Genomic DNA, 23,281 nt, shown 5'->3' on the forward strand with positions numbered 1-23,281 from the left:
ATTGCCCGTATATTACCAGGCTCCTGCGACGGTCGTTGCGCCGTCACGGTAGAGCTGTTTCACGCCTAATTATTGGATTAGCGCGATGCCCATACATTGCGGCAATGGGCGCCCCATTCAGCAGCTGGCGGCTGGTTTCCTAAGGTCGCCAGCAGCAGCTGCGGAGGGGAAGCGCGGTTTCGCTCATGTGCGTTTCCTCGTGCGCAAGGTGCCTGTCTCGACGCTGCCGCCAAAGTTCCGTAAATGTTTTGGTTCTCCGGTAGCCAGAAAGAAGAAGCGAGCGTATCGCCGCCGCCTTTCTGGACGCAGGCCAGTCTGTTCACGGGACCGCTGGTTGAAGTCTACGAGCAGCTCGAGACGTGGTGCCTGGGCAGCGACGAGTTCGAGAGATCAATCGCCAAGATTCTGCTAGTCGTCCTCTCCGTCAACGTCGCGCTTATCCTCTGCGTGTGGCACTTTCGGGGCGATCGGATCGCCGACCAATTTCTGAACGTCGGTGAGTCTCAATGATTGCAGCGGTCGTGACGCGTGCAGCGAGCGATTCGACATGTGTATGCGGTCGCGATTGCTCACTGATGCGATGAGGCACCCCTGGCGCGCCCGGCACGGCGTACGCGATCGACCGTGCCCGTTTACCATGCTGCGACGACGCGGCCCAACTGCTGCGCTGCCTTTTGTGCGTGAAAACAATAACGGTCGTGTATAGGAGCGACAGGTGACGAGTCCAGGCTTACGGTCGAGTTTTACGCAAAGCTGGTTCGAAGCGGCCGGGTGTTTTCGGGAGTGGGCGGGGCCGCGGTTTTGTTTTTGGTGCCATCGGCGGAGGAACGTGCGCGTGTGTGCTGGGCGCTTTTATCGACACCCAACTGGCGGTGCGTCGTCGGACGTGACCCGAGGGCACGTTTTGTACGAGAGATCGTGTGTTCGTTTTCCGCCCGAGGCGTCATTGGTGGTTTCCCCCGCCTGGAGATTATTGTACGTGCCTCGACGCCCAGACGTTTAGCCAAGGCGCGAGCGGTGTTGTTGCTTCACAGAACGTTGTGCTTCGGATAAGCGGTGCTCCCTGCGAGGTTTCGACCGTTGTGATCCGTTTACGACCACGGTAACTTGCTCATTTAAGACGCTGTGTCAGCACGCCTTTGCGGTATGCTTAATTAGTTGTAATGGGTTGTGACATTTGCGTGATGGTCTTAGGATCATGAGACAGCAATAAGATGCCTAGTCATGCTTTCTCTTGCTGTTCAGGTGCGCGTGCAATGTTAGGTGAGTGTTTTTAAAGCACTGCCTAAGAAATGTCTAGCATTTTGCATGTTATGTATGTGTCTTCCCATGTGAAAAGTCGCAAGGTTAATTAGGATTCATAGAATTGCATGCTCCTTGATTGGGCAGGTCTGCGGTCTTTCTAGTGGAATGAACCTGCTTGCAAGTTAAGTGCCTTTATAATCTTAGCCTTTTGCGCAGTGCATGTGCATGTGGCACTTCTGTTTTACAAAAGAATGGTATCTGGAGCTAGTTTGTACGTGCATGATGAAATTTATCATTGCCTTCATTTTGTGCCAGTTCTACCTCGCACTTCTATTCAAGTGGCAGGGGTATTGACACTTCTGCCGATGCTACTCGTATTCAGTGTTTCACAAAAACTAAAGAAAAAAATTGGCTGCGGTTTAGCTCTTGGTTAAACCTGGAGTGACGCAAGAGCTACATCTGCCTGGCTACGCTTAGGTTCGGCTTGATAGTGAAGACACAATGGTTTTCTCACATAGTAGTCACCTAACGGCTTGAACCACATGACCAACCACGTGGCTGGTCACGTGACCAGTCACGACGCCGCCACGGAGCTCAAAGGGTGGCCACGCTGAAGGCTCGAAGAGCTGGCGTAGTGTAGCTCTCGCTACAATAAAGTTTGTTACCATTACCATCAACCTGGTTACATATGTTGCAAGACAAAGACCTCTCCCATATCTCTCCAATTAACCCAGTCCTGTGCCAACTGCGGCTGCCTTATCCCCACAAACTTCCGAACCTCATCCACCCACCTGACCTTCTGCCACACCCTGCTACACTTGCCCTCTCTTGTAATCCAATCCGTTACTCTTAATAACCATCGGTTATCTTGCCTTTGCTTTACATGTCCTGCCCATGCCTATTTCTGCTTCTTGATTTCAACTAGAATGCCATTAATACCCTTGTCACACGGGCACCGCAAAGGCCGTTGAGAATCAGGTCCTTATATCCAAAGGCATAAGGAGTGCAGCTACACTGCACAAATGTTGGGCCTTTGCCGCTAAGGGCCTTGGTGGAGAGGGCGCTCGTCAGATACCATTGGAGCCCAAAGGCGCGGCCTTCGAGAACCTGTGATCGCAGTGCCATTCAACGTCAAAAAGTAAAAGCAATAAAAAATAGATACAGCCAGCAATGTTTAAAAACTTTTTTTTTAAATATACGAAAGGTGTGTCTGGCTTTGCTTTTTGTACGGGTGTTTATATCTTGTGCCCAGATTTCAAGACTGAAAGTGTTGCAGCAACACCGAGCGCCCCCTGGTGGCTAAGGCAATACACGAAACCTGCTGCTGCTGATGAGAGTAACTCTTGCAGTACTTTTAAGGAAGCAATCAGAATTAAAAAAAAAGTCTGTGCTCAACGAATGAACAGAATACCCGACTTTAATTTAAAAAAACTCACTTCAGCCGCCTCGAGCACGGCAGCGGGTGCTAAGCCTCGAAGACTGTTTGACCATTGGGGTGCACCATGTAGCTGCGTCAGTGCTCCTTTAAGCTTTCGCTCCTTTGGTGAAAAAAGGTGCCTTTGATGGAAAGGCCTTGGAGGAATGCCGTGTTACAGGGGTATAACTCGCATTTGGTCCTCTGCTTTCTTTCTGTTTCCCAACATTATGCCTATCATTTTCCTTTCTGTAGCTCACTTTGCTAGTTAATACTTTAGAAATAGTTAATAGATGTTTGTGTGGCAGTACCAAGGTAGCAGCGCTGAGTCATTCTGTAGTTTAGGGCTCTGGATTAATCTTAACTGCCAGGTGTAACGCGACAGCAGTAAGGCCCTATTGCCTAGAAAATTCGATGTTGCCGCTGTCAGCGTCGACATTTTGAGTGAAAAAATCATGGGATGGATCTGCCAGGTGGTCCCCAGAGAGCAACCCAGGAGGCAGGTGGGCCACCTAGGTCACGTGGCCTTGCGCCGTCGTCGCAACCTCCCCACCGCGTAGTGAGCAAACTGGCCACGGTGGCAGGTGGCAGTTAAATTAATCGTTGGTCGCTGGGGAAGAGCAACCTGGGCCACACAAGGCGCACCGTTGGGAGCACCTGTCATCACAGGGCTGTGGCGCATCGCTTGACCGCTGCACCACTGCGCCAGGAGGGGTATGAGGACTGCCAGGGATCTTTGAATGTAGAGAATGACTTTCCGCATATATGGGAATTAACTCATTATGATATCGCGTCATACCCTTAAGGCGGAGCTTAAGTATCCCCTCCAATTTCTATTCTCCAAGTTCCCAGCCGCTGTGGCTGGGAGGCAAAATGCGAAAGATGCCTACTTTCTGCCAGAATTGGGTCCGGCGCTCTCCACTGTGGCGTCCCTCATTGTTAACGGTTGTGTACAGTTGTCCACACACCTGTCTAATGCGCTCGAACTACACTGTGCACTGTTGTACATTTATGACGGTCACTGCTGTCTGGCAGGCTGGGTGATATCTTTTAAAGACATGAGGGGTTAAACATGATCCATACCAATATGCATGCACTATAAGGTCTTGTTTCGGGCCCAAAGCCATTTGTATATGGTGCCAGTAGTTCCTAGTTCTTCGTTCAAGCGCTCTAGACAAGTTTGTGGACGACTGTACAAAGCAAACTCTCTGCATTTTCTGAGAGTGTGCTGCGTCTAGCAGTGATTTCTTTGTTTCAGGTGAATTTAGCATCATTCGTGTCACCGAGGGATAGCCGAGCATTCGCTATATGGCTTTCTATGTCATATAACAAATGCAATAAATAATATTTTGTGAAAACAGTGAGCGCAGTAGCACCTCATCTGCCCAGAGACAGACTCTACCACCATTAATGACAATTTTTTTTTTTTGCTATTTTAAGCATAATACACATCTTCAGAGCAGAAATTGATTCCACGATCCTTCAGGTGCTTACTTGGCATGTGCTGATATTTTGATGTTGCTATTTCTGTCAGTTGTGACACTTGGTAGGAAATTTTGCACTTGGCACATCCTTGTAAAAAATTGACCATTGCCATTTTTCACCGGAAAGGTAACAATTATCTTTGTATGGCTTTTCAATGCAATCAAAAAAATGCTGCCTTAAAAGCTTAAACCAGCGTGAACCTTTTCCTTTCATTTTTGCCCAAGGGTGAGTTTGCTCAATAAAAATATCTGTACACCGTACTGAAATCCCTGTGCAGCATTTAGCCCTTGTCAAAACGTAGCCGTAGGAGCTGGGATCACATGTATGACCTCATGCCCAATTAGGCCATCACAGTTGGTATTCTGTTACACATGAAAGGCAATCTTGCCTTTGCACTTTTTCATGCTCATAACTGTGAGGGCCTTTTCACGTTGGTCCTTTCAGAGCTGAGCTGTTAGTCACTTGGGATCAACAGCAAAATGCCAAAACAATAATGCAATGAAATGGTTGATTTGAGATATGCTTGCGAAAAATATCAATAATTAATGCGGGTTTACTATGGCCCTGTGCAGAGCCATAGCAGACATAAGCTGCTACAAAGGAGCATCTGCAGCTTTTGTTAACGAGTGCAGCTGTTGCGGTTGCATGCGAAACAAAGAAGTGAAGGTTAGCAATTATTAAAAACATATGAGCTCTGGCAGAATCCTGCCAAGCACTCTCACTCACACGTGTCTATGATGAAGGGCCCCACTGTCAGGTCCATCTGGAACGAAATTAAGCAGCTGTGTGGTTCGCTTTTGTGAATAAGTTGAGATATGATGGATATTAGTGATAACTCCAGTAGGTGTAAGGGCAATATCCTTTTGCAAAGTTAGAAAGACTGTGTTGAAAATGTTAGAAGTTGCCACTTTAAACTATGCTAAGCTGAGGGTGGATAGGGTCTCGAAATCCAAGGTAATGAGCTATGCATGTTGGCCAACCATACAGCCATTCTTGAAGGCAGAAAGTAGTGCTTTTGCATAGAGATCTTATAGGCATCCAGAATGGATTATCTGGATATTGAAGTTAACCTGATGCCCTCACTTGAGATGTGTTTCTGCCACATTGTTTTCCGGTTTAAGCTGTGTCCATATACTGCATGATGTGTAGAGTACTGCACACATGTAGAGAGGTGCATAATGGCTTGGGATGAGCCCCAGAGTGTGTTGCTGCTTGCATGCTGTGAACAGTCGCTGCTCACCTGTGTAGCGTTTGGCAGAAAAGATATCTGTTCCAAGAAATTTTATCATGTTGCTTTCCAAGTATCTGTAAGGGAGGCGGGGGCATCATTGGAAAAGACACAACAAAGTGTATTGGCCATGTCAAGTTATAAGGGAGTAGTTACTCATTGGCATCCACCTGTACAGCTCAGTCTAATTCATTATTGACATAGTGCATACTGAAACCACCTTAGATGTACACCCAAAGGTAGGAAAGTCCAGTTAGTTCCAATTTCGACTACTTCAGCACACCTGGTAACTGGAGGAGAAATGATGCTCGAACATGCATGATTCATGCATGCAGCACGAAAGATGGCGGCAATGGTTGGATTGTCTGAGGCATTGAGAAAACTGAGTTCTGTTTTAGCCGTGGTGCTTCGAATACTGCTCGGCGATGCATTTTTTTCCCTTTTGGATATTGTTGCCATGACGACGATACGATGCTGCAGTCGGCTTTCTTCCAGCCGCTGTGGGAGGAACTGGCACTAACGTCCTTACTGGCCAGACAGTGGTAGATATAGAAAGCTTCCCTACCCCTGGTACACCCATGAATATGGTTTCTTGGTCTAACCATTTCATTGCACTACTCAAAAATTATATTTAGCTGTTTATGTGCAAGTTTAGACCACTGTTAAGAGGTGATGTGAGGAAAGCCATTTGTTCTTTTAATTCTGGAAAACTGTTACATAATTTACTTTTTTTTTTTTTCTAGCAGTCTTAGTACTAGCAAATATGGCTCATCTGGACTGCGACATAACATAATGCAGCCTTCTGTGTCCTTTCTCTTTGCTCAGTTTTCAGGAAGACACCTGCCACACATACTTGTTGGAACGTCATGTAGTCAAGCTATACTATAATGGTACTCTGATATTTGCAAGCTGCATTTTCCCAATTTGGTGGCAGGGTTTTTGTGCTCAGTGGCAGCAAAGCTTTGAGTCTGTACTGCATCAGTTAAAACTGCTCATGTCTCGTGTGGAAACATGGTAATATGTGGAATGAATTATTTTGCTGACTATTGACAGTGGGCCGTCTGCTATACCACGTGCCAACACCGCCTGTTTGTTGTTAGCTAAAATGCTTCAAGATTCTTAGTTGAATAGGCAACCCGTGGTGTGAGCAGGTAATAGCTTGACAGTGACCCTTTGTTGAGTAGTTGTTTTGCAAGTTTCCTTTGAAAGGCTTTGCTCAAAAATGACTTGCACTTCCTTTTTGCTATGCTCTGTGACATTGTTTTAGTGTAGGCAATGGCTGTAAAGAGGACGTTAGAGGATCCACTTAAGGCTTTTTAGAGCCTCTCACCGATGAAAAGGAAAGAACAGGCGGCCATTGTTGCCCTGGGTAGCTCTTTTTGTTCCAGGGTGTGTGATGCTGCAAAGTGTAAGCAAAATCAGAGGGGCATCTAAGCCTCAAGGGTATAACTTGACAGCGTCAATGGTTATTTGCAATTTTCTTTTTCTTAATTAATACCTCTCTCTAATCACACACATTCATTAGCATGTACCAATAAGAATACTAGAGTGCGTGATGCACCACAAGACACGCAAGGTCTTCCTTTAACCAAGTCAAACTAATGTGCTTCATTGCCCTAGAGGTAGCAGGTCTGGCTCGCAACCCAAGGGTCATGGGTTTGATTCCCAACAAATTACCTTAGATTTCTTTTCAGTGAAATCAATTTACTTTACATCCCTACATGCCATAATGACAGTTCAGTCATGCTACGACCTCATAGTCATAATTTGGCCGCCGCAGTGGCTCAGTGGTTATGGCGCTCAGCTGCTGACCCGAAAGACGCGGGTTCGATCCCTGCGGCGGCGGTCAAATTTCGATGGAGGCGAAATTCTAGAGGCCCGTGTGTTGTGCGATGTCAGTGTACGTAAAAGAACCCCAGGTGGTAGAAATTTCCGGAGCCCTTCACTACGGCGTCTCTCATAGTCTGAGTCGCTTTGGGGCGTTAAACCCCCATGAACAAAACCAAACCATAGTCATAATTTAACTCGAGTTGCAATCTTTTTCATTCCACAGCTGAACATGTGATGTCACAACCCTCTCGGCCAATCCTGAATTAGTGTGACAACATGCATGGCCTTTCCTGTGAACATTCATTCCCATGCTGTCACGTTAAAGGTTTTTTTTTCCAACCATGAACAGCATCAAGCGCCGAGATTGAGGAGTTCCAGAAGGAGGCGAGCTTGCTGGAGCTACCCGAGGAGCATTCGCCCCGGATCTGAGCGATATCAGTGGCAGCACTAGATGGCAGCCATCCGTGACTTCTTCAAGAAGCGCAAAGCTGAGATCAAGTTCAAGCAGGCGGGACCCGGCAGGCGACTCAACACAGAGGATGATGTGCCGTGTGTGCGAGCCCCGCCCCAGCGTCCCCAGCCACAGCGCGGAGCTCCATCGGAAGGTGCACAGCGTGCTGCTGCGGCCGCGTTGGCACGTCTCGAGCACCAGCAGGCCAAGGCACATCCCAACTGGTCAGTACCTCTCTTTATGCCAGAGCTGGGAGCTAACGTGTGACCCTTGGGTGTATTTGACGACACTTTAGAAAATGCATACATTCGTGATATCCTAGCTGAAGTCAACGAGAGGAAATTGACAGAGGCAGGGCATGCAATGACAAGGCAAGATAACCGATAGAAGTCTAGGGGGCAACTGAAGGGGTTTTAGAATACAACGAGTTTAACAGGATCGAATGTGCGAAACTTGCAGGTAAAGCGTGCAAAGTCCTTTTGTGCTGGCGTTTTAGTTGGTGACCTAATCGTTGCATGAATTCGCGACTGTGTTCAGGCATCTCCGTAGTGCACAGTGCCGAATGGAGGAAGCATGATGATGCCATCTACGGCAGAGGCATATTTGTGATGCCTCCTCAAATGAAGAAAACCAATGCCACTGAAGGTTAACCTTGTGGAGGATTGTTTCGGGGCATCCAACGACGCAGGACAGTGCGTGGGCGAAGGCAGTAGTTATCTTAAACTTCACCATCCATGATGTTGTCATAAGTTTCACCGCTTTGCTTCGAAGCTGTGAGAGAACACCTAATTATCCTCACGTTTTTAATTTGCAATTATCTTGCCATTTTAAATGTTTATCCTAAAAAAATGATACAGCTTCTGTTTAAGGACAACGGACATGATTCCAAGAGAGAGGGCAACACAGCAGGGGCAAAAATTATTGTGGGACGATAAAAAGGATGAAAAATAAAGTGTCACAGAGAAAGCAGGGGCGAAGGCCTTTCGCAGTGACCTCAAATTAACCCTGTTCTATGCCAGCTGCGACCACTCTATCCTTACTCCATACCACCACTGTTACGCTTGCCTTCTCTTGGAATCCACTCCATTACCCATCACGACCATCAGTTACTTTGCCTTCTCATTACATGTCCTGGACGTGCCCATTTCTTCCTCTTGATTTCTGCTGGGATGTCATTAACCTGCATTTGTTCCCTGACCCACTCTGCCCTCTTCCTGTCTCTTAATGTTACACCTATCCTTTTCCTTTCTGTAGCTTGCTATGTTGTCATCCATTTACACTCAACCCTTTTCATTAGCCCGATGGCAGTCAGGTAGACACAGGAAATTAGGAAGCCAGTGTAGATGAGTGGCTGCAGCTGATGCAGGAGAGATTTATTTGGAGGTCAGTGAGAGAGGAATTTGTCTTGCAGTGGGCGTAGCTAGGTTGTCGTTGGTGGCGGTGATGATGACATTGTCATAGCCCTGACGACAGCGTAGTCTTGCAGTTGTTGTTTATGGTAGGTTGTACCACCCAGTCAGCTTGCAAGCCATCCATCGTTCACTATCTGTTACCACTGAGACATTTCATAGTAATTGGCCTGGTCAATGTATTGAGTTGGCCCTTGCCACACAAACTGGTGCGTGCTTCCGTGCGTAGTTGTACAATAACCTGGTCTGGTAAACAGTTAAAAACCATGGCAGCATCCTGAGACCATTCATTAAATGTCATTCAGTGGACTATTCAGTGCAGTTTTGTTTTATGTCATTACCGCAAAAATTCCTGCATTTACCATGAAGACGATGAGAACATTATCCTGTTGGCCTAGGGTTAGTGGGTGCTTTGGTAGAGTGTGGGAGGGGAGCAGGGTACAGCTGTCGCCGTCACTTCCTTGCCTCAAAGTAGTGTGATGAACCCGGAAATTCTTGTGATCTGTCATTTGCGAATGCAGTGCGCACAAAACGCATCATTCCATAAGAATAGACAGGGCAAGCCATTGCCCAGATCATCTGTGACTCAGTCAGATAGGCCACTCTAGGCACCATGAATAACATAAAACGCCGAACAATTGAGCTGTGACATACCCAGAGGCATAACCTAGTTGCTGAAGTAAAGGATGTGTAGTGAGGCCCCCTCAGCAAGCAACCTGCCCCATAATTGGTTTTTAACAATTATTTACCTTTCAAAATTTTTAGACTTTGTGCTCTGCTTGCGTTTCCAAATCATTGAAGAAAACATCCTAAAGTTTTAGTAGGTCCCATGCACCTCACCTTATTTTATTGCATGTTTTAGATGAATTCACCTATTAACATACCTTAAAGATCGTGTTGACCTACAACCTCGAATTTGGCACTGGTGTTGGTGCTGGTCTTCGGTCATTGCTGCCTTTGTGCCATAAAAATCCACCACCACTACTATTATCACCAATGTAATAATTGATGTTATTATTAACAATGTAAAAGGTGCTGTTTTCTGTGCTGATCTAGTTCTTGCATTGTGTTGCTTGCTTATTTGCATCAGCCCATTAAGTTTGAGACTACAGCTGTGCTTTAGCATTAAATTTCTCTGTTTACACCTTGCTTGCAGGTCGGTGGCTGCTATCAAATCGCAGGCCAAAAAGGAACTCGAAGAGCAGCTTGCAGTGGAAGAGCCGGAGCCAACGAGCAGGAGAAAACAAACCCCAGTGAGCTTTTTTTTTTGCTTTACTGCCAGTCACATGCAGCATGGATTGGAACCCTCTGGCTCTCCTCATTTATCTGCAGAGCCTTTGGTATTTTGTTTAAGTTAAGGTGTTTTTTGGGCATTTAAGTTATAGCCATTTATTGATACGCAGCATTTAGCAAACACGAAGTTGACATGAAAAGCACATTCAAGCATGTATTGATTTGAGCGTGTGAATATGAAGTGCTCAGCTTCTATGATGACACCACTTCAGCCATTTATTTTTATCGCTCATCCAGCAATTCAAAGCTGCAGAGAGGCAGGCCAATGTTCCACGAATATTGCAGTGAACTATTTCGTTTAGTTTGGTGCTTTTGTGCATGTGCGAGAAAATGTTAAGCTTCGCTGTATTCTATATTTAGTACCAATTAGATAGTCATGCTGTGCAATATAGTCACCTAGTACATGTTTTAATGCAGTTGCACAGCCTTGTTTCATTTCTAATTTCATTTAACTGTATAGAACTCGACTTTCAATGGAAACTGTTGTGAAGAAGCAAAAAAATGGGATAAGCAGTAAACTAAAAGTAAGCAGTCACCTTAAACAAACAGAAAAAAACAAGAACCAGCACATTCTCTTGCAACATGTTTCAAATTACAAAAAGTGTCGGGAAAGAGTGAAAATAGCAGTGGAAGAGCGTAATATATGTTCATTTTCTTGCCAATGGTAACATGCACTCCGCATATAAATAAAGCCTGTGCAGGGTTGTTGTGTTGAGCCTTAGTTTTGAGTATTTTAACAAAACGAAGCTGTCAATTTTCGCACTTTGACCTTTGGTGGGATGCACTGGCCTCTTGACAACCATCAGTGCGCTGTGAGCATCAAAACAGCAGGCACGTTCAAACGCTCTGTACTTGTGCAAGTATGGCTACATTCTGTGTGCATGAACCCAGGTTGTGCTGGAGTCTGGTCCGCAGGCTGGAGACAACGCAGTGGTGTTTGGCCACCCATTGCTGAGCCCCGAGCTGCGACTCCCTTACGAGGAGCTGCGAGCTCGCATCCGGCAATTCCTGTACGAGCAGATGGCCGAGGAGCCTGGCCTCACCTCCTGCCTTCTCATCCACACCTGCAATTCCCCACAGTCCAAGGTGGGCACTATAACAGCGATAGCTGTTAATACCAGCAATCCCTGCGTCCACGATGTTGGCGTAGACATCTTTCCAGTGAAGGATTGGGAGGGAGTAGCATAGGAGGAAGTGCAACAGGATATGCGATGAAAACAGCGCCATTAAAAGGGATTAACATTGCATACGTAGCACAGCGCAACAGCTGGGCTCTCATATTACGCAGCATAGCTTAAGCAGTGGTCAGTTTTTACTAACAAATACAAAATACTGACTGCAGTATAGTTTGTTGGTGAAAAGGCCTTGGTCTAGCATGTGTGTGATGTCTCCACCTCTTAACACCCCTGGCAGTTTGGAGGGGATTGAGGCATCTTCAGGCCTGGAGGGTGGGGCACCCACTAGTAAAAATGCCTCTCTTATCTACGAGCCTCCACCCACCAGAAGTCTACAGTGAAGTCATATTCAAACACATTGAGAAGGCAGTCAGTGTAAGAGAAAAATGTACACCCTATACTGCTAACGCACATTTGTTGCATCACATGGCATCATTTCCTGTGCCCCTAATCAATCCACACTTGAAAAATTCAAATTTTTGTAGGCTTTGAGAAAAGCATTAAGCGATATTGAAAGGAAACTCGTGGGAGTACTAAAGAATATGTCTCTTCCGGGTCACAGGAGCAGCAGCAGTGGTCTAGCGCACATAGAAACGCAAGCAATACAAACTCGACTGTTACATCGCAGCTATGGCACTGCGGCTGCATTGAGCATCGTGAAAGTCTCCTTGCGATATTATCTCGTGCTGGAATTTCAACAGCCAACATTTAGCACGCACGGAACAGCGATGTCACACCAGCCAAAGCGTAAAACTCCACCCTCCATCTACCCCCGTGTTCATCGGCTTCTGATGCACTGTGTGCACCTTGACACCATGCATATTTACGGGTGTCTTGGATTTTGTTGCGGCTGTTGATAGATTTCAATCGCCGTGGCGACGCAAACATGAACGACTGAAGGCAGCAATAAATTCAAAAGGCGCAGGGCACCCGGCCCACCCAAGAATGCGAGATAGCATAGAATGCACACCTATCATAATTTAATTTGTTGGTTCAAATCTTTCTTCATTTCATGTGATTTGCTGCATGCTTGCGATATGGCGCCGCGCTTCCAAGCACCTTTTTGTTGTTGTCGTTGTCACTAAAGCGGAAAAGGTTTAAATTTCGACTTTTTACGTTCTTGAATTGCTCTTTTTGGACTGACTTGCACACAGGTAGAAGATAATGAAGAAAAATTCAAAGCACAGCATGAAAGACAGGCAGTTTAACACTCGCAATGCTAGGCTGTGGCGATGGCAAAGTGGTCTAATGCAGCAGTCAGTGAAGCTGATCTGTTTGCGCCGCCGTGGCTTCGAATTCCGCTCATGGCCAATTCTGTTTGCTTTTATTTCACACCCCCAACCAAGTGTGACACTGGACACCGCCGAAAGAGCCAATGAGCTGCTCATGCTATCACATCAAACGAAACTCCACCACGGTAGACTGTGCGTGGGCTGTGCTGTGTGAGACACGGTTGCGTGGATTGGCTCCCAATCTATGCATTCCGCTTTTTTCTTGTCACTTGCAGCTTAAAAGGTGCAATTTTTAAAATCCAATGGGCGAAGAAAAACAGCGCACAAGCACACGCATGCCGCCACATGGCCCATTGCGCTTGCTCTCCCACCTTGTGCTACCTCCTCGCTTCCTCTGACAGCTGCTCTCCGAGATGGAAAGCCATCGCAGGGCGTGTCAGGCAGTCTGCGCAAGCACAACGGCTGCAAGAGCCACAAAGACTAGCTAGCCAATTCCAGAAAAGCACATTGCACTTGCCAGAAGCAAACAGACAAAGCAGCAGGCAACAATGCTCAGCTTTTTCATGCACAATATGCTGCTGCTGTGTTTCCCGGCTGGTACGTCCTTTTTCTGCAGTCTTGTGCAAAACGTAACAACTGGTTTTTGCTTTAGTAGAGAGAATAGGAGGTGACCTCCTATTTTAAGGTTCTTTCAAGGCTATTCAGGTGTCCTCACAGGTACCAACTCCTTGTTTAGGTCTCCAGCAAATCAGCGTAGACTGAAGTAGACACTTCCATAGTACTACAGGACTAGGTGGCACTAAGTTGCCTGCTGCAAGTTTCCTCTGTGAAACACCAGTTTACTAGGGAATGGACACTGCGAATTTGCATTTGTATCACTTATGCATATAATGCATGTTTCTTTACTTTTTTGTCAATGATGAAACTGTTTCAGATTTTTAATCATTTACGTTTTCTAGCATTAATGTCGGTCTTTGTCAGTATGCCTTTGCGCAGCAACCAAGGCTTGCACCAAGCTTTGGACCAATCTCTAAAGTCTCGAGTTGATCGTCATTGAAGTCTTCAGTGAGTGAGCGAGGGACAGTCACTCGCTCATTTTACTTCTCTTTTGCAGCATAATTGTTGAAGCACCGCTTGTGTGCACAGGAGGGTCAAAGCCCTCAACTAAACTCTTTCAAGATAATGTGTTGCTGTTGTGACAGGTTGATGCTGGTGTGGAGACGCTGTGCAAGTACCTCAACAACATCGCAGATCACCCGTCAGAAGAGAAGTACCGCCGCATCCGCCTCAACAACCGGATCTTCCAGGAGCGGGTGCTCCCACTCGAGGGCGCTCTAGAATTCCTCCAGGTTAGTTGCAGTTTCTCCCTTTGAACTGTGTCATGGGCTGTATCTGGGTAGAGTGAGGCAGGGAGAGGATCTAATAATATAGGCAAGGGGTGTGCAAATATGAAATGCTTAGTTGTAAAGCAGGTACAAATAAAACTCTTTAGAAAACCAAATCAAATAGTTTCAAACATAAATAAACACATTTTTTCTTTTTTTTTTCCAGTGGTAGGGTTTAACATACCAAGTAGAGTTAAACTGAGTAGATGTGCGGAAGCAAGTGCTCATTCTTCGCCTCTGACATCTGCATGTGCATTTCATTTTACTCATCATATGTGGAAGGTGCATGGTTCGATCCCCAGTGCTGCTGGGTTCCTGCCGGTCTCCAGTGTGTACAAGCTTACCTTGGCTAGGTGCCCGGCTTTCTCTGGAGTCAAATGCTTAAGGAAATGGGTCTTTTACCCCACCTCGTGCCATGCTGCTCTTTGGCCAATACTGCCCTTATGCTATTAAAGGTCGTCATACTTTACTTGCTACCGGCATAATTACTGTACCTGTAAGGCATGTCAGGCATTAAATAAAGGAGTTGGGGCATCATGTATTTGTAAATGCAATAAACCTCATCTTGCGACTAATAACGGAAGTGCAACTTGTGAACATAAATGTGTTCAGTTAAAAAAAAATCTTAATATGACAGTTTACACTATCATTTAGTACAAGGAGCTTACTGACTGCTGTTATGAAGTATTATGACGGTGGCCAGATATTTCCTTACTCACCGAGTGACATCAGAGGATGCTGTTGATGGGACACGGTGCGGCGCATTCCTGGCAAAGTGAAACAAGGTGGCTTATAAAAAGCGGGTGAAGAACAGTTGCTTGGAGCTACAGCACAAGTGGAAGCATCCCTTCCACGATTCCTCGCAACACCTGAAAACAAAAAGCGCTGGCCTCTGAATGCCGCAGCAAACACGGTGTTCTCGACAAGATGTTGCCCCTTGGCCTTCACTCATCGGTTTCTGTTCACTGCAAGCCCAGTAATGAGTCCAAATTCTTTTGCAAAATGAAGGCGAGAAAACGAAACTATACCACGAAAGACGGCACGCGCACGATGCTACCCAAGTTGAAGTCGCGTAGGTTAGCCCGAGGCTTTTTTGGTCTTGAACAATACTTGTTGTTGGGCTGGTAAGTTAGGATCCATGCTAGCATTGCACCAAGGACAAAGCACAAGAGCAAGAAGGACGACAGGACGAGGCGTCATTTCATCCATTCTTTTTTCTTCTCCCGTGTTGCATAAAATGCGTGATTTCCTGGTTTTAATGGACTAAAATTGTGCGGGATGAAATTGGGCGCCACGAAACAATGCATGTGTACCGCAGGTTCGCCCATTCCGCTATCCTCTGAAAGCCCAGTCTCCGTGCGCCCCTCGTCTGTTGTCGCAGTGATCGGAAACAATATAATCACCGGTGTTCATTTGCTTTCATCGCCGGCATGTTCATGGTTAGTAGTGGCGTGACACAGCGACAAACCACGTACTGCTGCACTTCGTTTTGCTTTCCATGAGCATGCAGCGGCCACGCCGGGGCAGCTCTCGATGGCAGTCGGCGCACTGGCTTTAGGCTTAGGTATAGCATTACAGTGCATACGCTTTTGCAGCATGCCAAAAGTTGTTTCTACTAGGGAAGAACTTGACAGACGATTACGATACTCGATAGTGTTCGATTTGAGCACAGCTCTTCGCACGCCACCTGCCAATAATGGCAGATGGCATGTTACGCTGCTAGCCACTCTCCCGTGGCAGCCACCTTCCAGGTTGTCCCTTCCTCCGCTTTCGCCATGGCAGGTGGCGTTTCGCTCTGCTACTACCTGCCACGGTTGTCAGGTGGCGTATTATGCCGACTGCGCTGGCGACAACGTGGAATCCACGAACAGGTGCCTACGTAACTAATGTGACAGTGGCGAGATGCTGTGACTAGTGAGTGCTGTTTAAAAGTGCTGCGGTGATTGGCCACTTCAGATGATCAGGATTTTGTGCAATTTCTTAATGTTAAGGCAGTTCGGATACTACGAAAAATAAAAGTGTGGTGCAAGTCAAATTGCAAATAGTGCTCACAATCGACTTGAAATTTTGAATGTTCACAAACCACTGTCATTTGTATATGGATAGAAAGAAAACATGGAATCAAAGGGATAATTGGGCAGTGTGAAGCAAAAAGGATGATTGAATGAAAGTGTACACCTACAAAGATAGATAAAAAAAATTGGTATAGGGACTTGTATAATTTGTGTACTATATTCTGGAAAGTATGATAGCGTGTGTTCAAGTCTAGCTTATTGTTATTTCAAGACTGTCGGCACCAACGCATGATGCTGCCGCCTGGCGTTTCCCCGTCACAGGCGGCCGGCTTCGTGCGGCGGCACGACGAGGAGTGCCCAGCCGAAGAGTGGCTCGAGTTCCCCCCAGACAGTGACATCGAGCAGCTGCGCATGCTGGCAGATGCGCTGTGCTGTGCCAAGCCCCTGGTGCCTGTGCTGGACCGGTCCCTGCGCGTGCTGCTCCCCCACGAGGCAGCACAGCAGCTGGTGCTGCCAGACTCTTTTTTCAACCTCAGCCCCGACGAGCTGCTACGCGAACAGGAGGCCAGGTGGAGCCGCTTTTCTGTTGCTTTCTCTTCGCTGTGAAACAAGTGGTAGGGTTTTAACGTCATTAAACAGAGCAGACGTGTAGACGTGCGAAAGCATGTGTTTAGCCTGTTTGGCTCATGGTTGTACTTTGCCAGGTCATCGCCACATCTGGCGACGATATTAGACTCAGGTTAAGCTCTTATCGAGGTTAAGCTGAGCTGGTCTGTTCATGCTGCAGATGGAAGTTGATTTAGACGATGTGCAAAGCACAGTGCGAAAGTGTGTTGCAGTTTAATATAAGGCATGATCGGCTGTGGTGATAGCATAGTGCTCTCATGCAGTGGCCACCGAAGCTAATCTGTTCATGCTGCTGTGGGTTCGAATTCCAGTCACGGCAATGTTCGTTTTGTTTGTTTATTTATTTATTCAAGGTCAAGGCTTTAGTGATGACCTGGCTTTTGCAGCTTCGGTTGTGAAATAGAGCTTTTGCTCTAAAAATGGCTGCCGCCAAGGAGAAAGCAGCGGGAAAAATAAGACACTGCAAGAACAGGCAGACAAAGTCACAATGTCCTGTCCGTTCTCGCTTGGTCTTGCTGTTTTCTTCTGTCATTTGACGGGCGCAGACCAGCCGAAAGTAGCCCCATTGTGGTCTTGGTGCCACCCAGTGGTTATGGGACCAGTAGAGGGCTGGTGGCCTGCATTCATAACGGACCTTTTTTCAGTAACGTGCCCCTCTGGTGGACACCAGGTGACGCTCATTTTCCGGGTCAGGCCGTCAAAACTTCCTGCCATCATTTCTGTGGAAATTCCTTTACAATGGTGTGGTGGGTTTATTTTGCTGGCTTCACCTAGCCAGAGCAGATAGGGGTGAGTCGGCTGGACACAGCTTCCGTACTGCTCTTGATCTGTTTAATTCACGATAATCTGTGACTAGAGAAGATTGGCGAACCTGAACACATCTTGTTTTGGCGCCGGTGCGTGCAAGGTCTACAGGTTCTTCTGCGAGGGCCTAGAAGATACTAGTGATGCATCTAACTATTTTCTTGCAGTTCGTCATATTGTTGTCCTATTAAGGATAAACACATGTAGCAAACTCCTTCCCCATTTTTCACCTGCTGTCGATGGCAAAAATGGCAGACGAGCAGGCTTGGCATATGGCAGGATGTTAGTGGCAAAAGGTCCATTGCTGGTCTGTGTAGTGACAAAGTGGGTGCCAGGGGTTTTAAGGTTTTTTAGGGTTTAACGTCCCAAAGCAACTCGGGCTACGAGGGACACCATAGTAGAGGGCTCCAGATATTCTCGACACCTGGGGTTCGACACCGTGCAATGAAATCGCACCGCACACGAGCCTCTAGCATTTCTCCTCCATCAAAATGCAATCCTTGAGGCCGGTATCGAACCCGTGCATTTTGGGTCAGCAGCCAAGCACCGTTAACTACGGATCCACCATGGTGGCTGGCAGTTGAAATGGCCCTTGCCCTGCAATGGGCCTAATTCAGTTTATCATGATGGTGATGGTTTTCTCCTAGATTTTCTATGTGAGTAACATGCACAGAAAAAGAAGCAGACAAGCGTAACTTCCAAAGTGCAGTAGACTGCCGTTAAATGAACTCTGCTAAAGGGCAACTGAAGAGGTTTTAGAATTCGATGAGTTTAGAAAGGCTGTACGTGTGAAACATGCTGGTAAAGGCTGCGAAATCATTTTGCACTAGCATTTGAAATGCAGGCATAATCGACGAATGAAGTGGCGGTAGCGTTCAGGCTTCTCTGCAGTGCACAGCGATGGGCAGAAGCCCCGATAATGACATCACGTGCGATGGCGCTGCGTTTCCAGCGAAGAAACTGTTGTTTGTGGAAGAAAGCCAACCCAGTCAAAGGTGAAGCTCTCAAAGCATTGTTTGGCGGCATCAGTTGACACACAGCAGCACGCAGACAAGGACAGCGGACAACTGAAATTTTGGCGACAGTGGTGTCACTACAAGTTTCCCCGCATTCTTCAATGCACCAAGGAGGAGCATGAATATTGTCGCGGATTTAATCAACGATTATGTCATCATTTTAAATGCTAGTGCAAAAGCACTTTACCTAGAAGCTTCATGGATTCGAATTCTTGAATAACCTCGAATTCTCCAAACACCATTTCAGCTTCCCTGAAAGGTATGACTTCTCGGATATACGAACAATGTGAGACATTCAGTTGGTTTTCCATAGACCGACTTGCTAAAAAATTCCGTCAAGGACAAACCACGACAACTCCATTAACGTAGGTCGTGGAGTGTTCGCGTGGAGTTTGTGAGGCAAGCTCGCAAGAAAGCTTCACCGCACATTCGCATGAAGGCGCAGGGATACACGGAAGTGTTCTTGCAGGGAAGCATTCTTGCGGGTGCGTGGTAGGCAGGGCGGGCAGGGCACCATGACGCCTGCCTGTGCACGATGCAGTTATCTGACATGGCCAGATCTCTGCATTGCTCGCATGTCGTGTGCCGTGTGTTGTCCCAGGTGGATGAGGAGGCGCATACAGTGCAATCCACTTATAACGATATTGAGAAAAACCGGAAAATCAGATTGTTATAATAGATTATCATTATATCTGGACCAACAAAAAACGAAAAAAAAGCAAAAAATAACGCGTATCTCCCCCCCATGCATGATGTAACCACCGCTGCCTGCGCTCTTGTCAAAGGCACACAGCGTCTTGGTGCTCTGCCAAGTTGCCAAGTTCACCGAGCGAACCACCCATGCCGAGCTCCTATCAAAAGATACACAACGTGATGTTATTGCATACAGCATCTGCAGCAGCCAAGCAAGCTCCTCCCTCCAGTGATTGTGATGATAACACTTGGTTCCCACGGCTGTAGGCAACGCTCACTTACGGATTTCGCCGCGCCAGTCCGTTTGTGTGGTGTTTACGTCATTCGCTTCAAAGTATTTTATGTTTTGTCAAACTTTCAGACAAATTTTGGTGGTAGGCACCTTCCGGGCAGCCAGAATCCTATCACTGTATCCATTATTTTGCATATAGAGTTTATTCTTTACATAGGGGCAATGGGTGATTTGAAAAATCTTAAGAATTTGATCGTTATAAGCGATATATTGTTATATCTGGTATCGTTATAAGTGGATTACACTATAGGCACAAGGTGCATAAGCTCGTTGAGTCTGGGTTTAAGCAGGTTTCCAAGTGGCGCACCGTTGCAACGTGCGTTTTTGTAGTCCAGAGACCTCGCATGCTCAGGTATCAGCTTGACGTGCACGTCACCTGCGCCGTAGGGAGAGGGGTGATGCTCTTGCTCAGGGAGTTGGTAGCAGCCACACTGTGAAAGGGTGACATAAGAGAGAGAAAGAGTAAAAAGAAGATTTGGATTACCTTTGGGACGTTAAACCCCCATAAAGCTAAACCAAACTATCTTTCTTTTTTCCCTTTCTCTCCCTTATGTCACCCTTTCACAGTGTGGCTGCTACTAACTGATGGGCTTTCAGAGCCTGTACAGCTGTTTGGCCAGCTGGGCACATTTGGGGCACTTGGAGGTGGAGGAGAAAGCGGCAAAAAAAAAAAAACACAAATGGAGGTCGATGCAGTAGAGAGATGGCAACACAAAAAATTTACAGCATTTACACTTGTTGCGTAAACCATGAAATTCAGCGAGAGCTAATGGAAACGGAGAATGTTTTTAATCAATGCTGCTTTAATCCCTTCCTTATTCCCTTCCTTCATGGTTTGATCCTGGTGTCCACCCACTGTAAGGCTGCTGCCACACTTTTCCTTATAGCACCCACCAGTGCCATTTCCCCAACTATAAGTCACAATAAGAAGTCGGGAATATTGTTCACCGCTGAAGGACGGCACTGCAACTCTGGGAAGCAGCCTTTCTTAGACCCCTGAAAATCTTCTCTCCGACTGTTGCAATTGAGCAACTCCTCCATCCAGTTATCGTCGATTCGATGATGTTCCGGCTTCTGGCATCCACTGAGTTACCGACTTTTTTGGCAAGTAGAATAGTGTTGCATTTGAAGCCAGTGGGTATGCTGAACGCGAGTGCGTGCCATTTTGAATGTAGGCAGATTAAACAGACAGGACCAGACCGGCGTGTCGAGGCACTAAACAGAATGCGCTGCCTAGGCATCTGTCCGCTTGCCATCCGCTTCTCCAGCAGCATTCATTCAGCATTTACATGCACTCCATTCTTCCGAGGTGATTGCATCAGTTTGCGGTCACGGAGGCCATGCAACCTTACCTTAAAATGCAAGCATTTATCAAGAGATGGTGCTATTATTCGAATGTAATATGGGGGGTGACTTTTCACTTCTATTTTTGGGAAAAAAATGCGTTACATTCGACTAAATATGGTATGCATGTTCACATACCCTTTTTAGGGGCATTCTGATAGGGAAGTCTTCTGTACGCCGCAAGTAAATTTTAAAGCTCACTCAAATTGAAGAGAATTCCATTCATTTGAGCTGTTTTTGAGCCCACTGGCCACAAACAGCAAAAATGGGCACGGCCAATGCCACAAGGACACGTGGTCAGATTTAGTCTGCGTACTTAAGGCTCATAATCTCGTGGCCATCTTGCCTGGTGAGTCTAATAACATGTGCTTCGGTCAACCTGTTCTGTTGCAGGCGGCGCGAGGTGGACCTGCAGACGACACTGCGCACCAAGGCCATGCGTGAGCGTGACGAGAGGCGGGAGCAGATGATGTACCGCTACACGCTCATCCGGATCCGGCTGCCCTCGGGCCTTCTACTGCAGGTACTATGCTCTGCATTTCTCGCCTGTCCCCATTTTGAATGGGCCTCCACATTGGCTCAGTGGTTATGGTGCTCGGCTGCTGACCCGAAAGACGCAAGTTCGATCCCAGCAGCCACGGCAGTCTCATTTCGATGGAGACGAAATGTTAGAGACCTGTGTATTGTTCAGTGTCAGTGAACCCCAGGTGGACAAAATTATGCGGAGCCCTCCGCTACGATGCCTGTCATAGCCCGAGTTGCTTTGGGACTTTAAATTCGATATACCAAACCAAACAAGCCAGTGACAGAGCCCTGTGTTGCACGTAAAAATGAGCTGACGCTAAGGTAGCAATCGAATGTCAAGCGTTAACGCACCTAAAATAGGTTGCCGGTTTGAATCCCTGCCCCAAGATAGGCTTTAACTTAAACAGTAAGTTTATGCTGCACGAAACGCTGAATCGTATGACACCATCCAGAACATTCTGCGGCAAACGGTTAGCCCACATATTTTACACTAATGTCGGAACTAAGTGGCCCTGACTTTGACACTTGCCAGACAAGGATATATATACCGGATCAACATAGTTTAGTTTTGAGTTGTGGTGCTCAGGCATCACGCTGCTACCTGTTATCTTATTGCATTATGTAACCACCTCGGTAACCATGGCAACCACTTGCAGGCCGCCATCTTGGATTCTATCCGTGGAATCAGCATAACTCGGAGGCTCGAAATGCGACCAGTAGAGCAAACGCTCTAAAAATTCTTGACAGGGCGTACTAAATCCTTGTGAATAATGTTATGTCAGCTTCACGGCAAAGCATCAGGCCAAAGTAATGGCAGAACAGCGAATTTTCAGTGCAACAAATACAGACACTATTCATATGTTTGACAGGGGAAGGAATTGATGTTTACGTTGATGACACCACATACACTTGCCAAACGCTTGCAAGAATGGTTAGCAGTTTTTTTTTTTAGAATTGAACAGTGGCGCATGAAAGAAAGACAACTTAAATGGTTTTTCAAACAGGGTCTGTTGGCTTTTGGGATTGCAGGGCACATTCTCGGTGCATGAGCCACTCGCTGCCGTGCGGGAGTTTCTCCTGGAAAGTATGGAGGAAGCCAGCAGCGACTGCACGCTAACGTCACCCACCGGCCACGTACTGAGCGACCCCAAGGCCACCTTAGTGGAACTGAAGCTCGTGCCGGCCGCCGTTTTGACCGCGTCCTGGGGCCAGTCCAAGCCGCCCGATCTCCTGCCCGAGCTGAAGGCACTGGTCCAGCCGGTTTAGCCACCTGTCTCGCTGTAGCCACTCGATTGCCACAAATGGAGACTGTGTGGGCAAAAAAAAAAATTGTATTTTGTGGTGTATAGATAAAGAAATTGGGGGCTAGGAAAATAAAGCAGTTATTGCCGGTGGCTTATTACTAACACATGCTTTCAAGGGGGCACGAGATATCCTCTGAAATTTTTTCTGCTTTCCATCTGTTGCAGAAAAGCTTCACCACGTGCATGAAGGAAAAAAAATGAAGTGTGCAAAGTGAATAAAGCGTGCATAGTTTTCAAAGTGACTGCCTCCATTGTAGTTTCAAAATCAAGCATAGAGTAGCTGAAATGTGTGTGCTGTGCACATAGCAAGCTGCTTTTCTAAGCGGTGCACTTATTCTGGAGGGAATGCTGCTACAATTGCGCCTAACCAGGCCATTTTATTATAGCAGATGTTTCATCTAAGATGTCCTACAGTATTTAAAATTAGGCCCCTTGAGTTAGAAAAGCGTCTTTTTTGGCATAACATTGTCGGCATTGTAGTGCATTAGAATACACCTGAGACAAGCCAACTAGT

The 23,281-nt window shown here is 46.7% G+C and overlaps 1 protein-coding gene across 3 annotated transcripts; it reads left to right on the forward strand.

Annotated features, from left to right (window-relative positions):
• Window positions 1-356: 356 nt before the first annotated feature.
• Gint3 (GDI interacting protein 3) lies at window positions 357-23,009 on the forward strand. Of its 3 annotated transcripts, none has more exons than XM_077629460.1 (8): window positions 357-496; window positions 7,552-7,877; window positions 10,219-10,315; window positions 11,247-11,441; window positions 13,965-14,111; window positions 16,484-16,731; window positions 21,332-21,461; window positions 22,493-23,009. In XM_077629460.1, exons 2-8 carry the CDS (start codon window positions 7,654-7,656, stop codon window positions 22,727-22,729), a joined length of 1,278 nt encoding a protein of 425 aa, XP_077485586.1. In that variant the 5' UTR covers window positions 357-496; window positions 7,552-7,653; the 3' UTR covers window positions 22,730-23,009. The 3 variants fall into 3 exon arrangements, with proteins under 3 accessions (XP_077485586.1, XP_077485588.1, XP_077485589.1); XM_077629462.1 differs by lacking the exon at window positions 357-496 and adding an exon at window positions 705-1,102; XM_077629463.1 differs by lacking the exon at window positions 357-496 and adding an exon at window positions 1,244-1,263.
• Window positions 23,010-23,281: the final 272 nt, after the last annotated feature.

The sequence above is a fragment of the Amblyomma americanum genome, chromosome 7, assembly GCF_052857255.1.
Source record: "Amblyomma americanum isolate KBUSLIRL-KWMA chromosome 7, ASM5285725v1, whole genome shotgun sequence".
Lineage (NCBI taxonomy): Eukaryota > Metazoa > Arthropoda > Arachnida > Ixodida > Ixodidae > Amblyomma > Amblyomma americanum.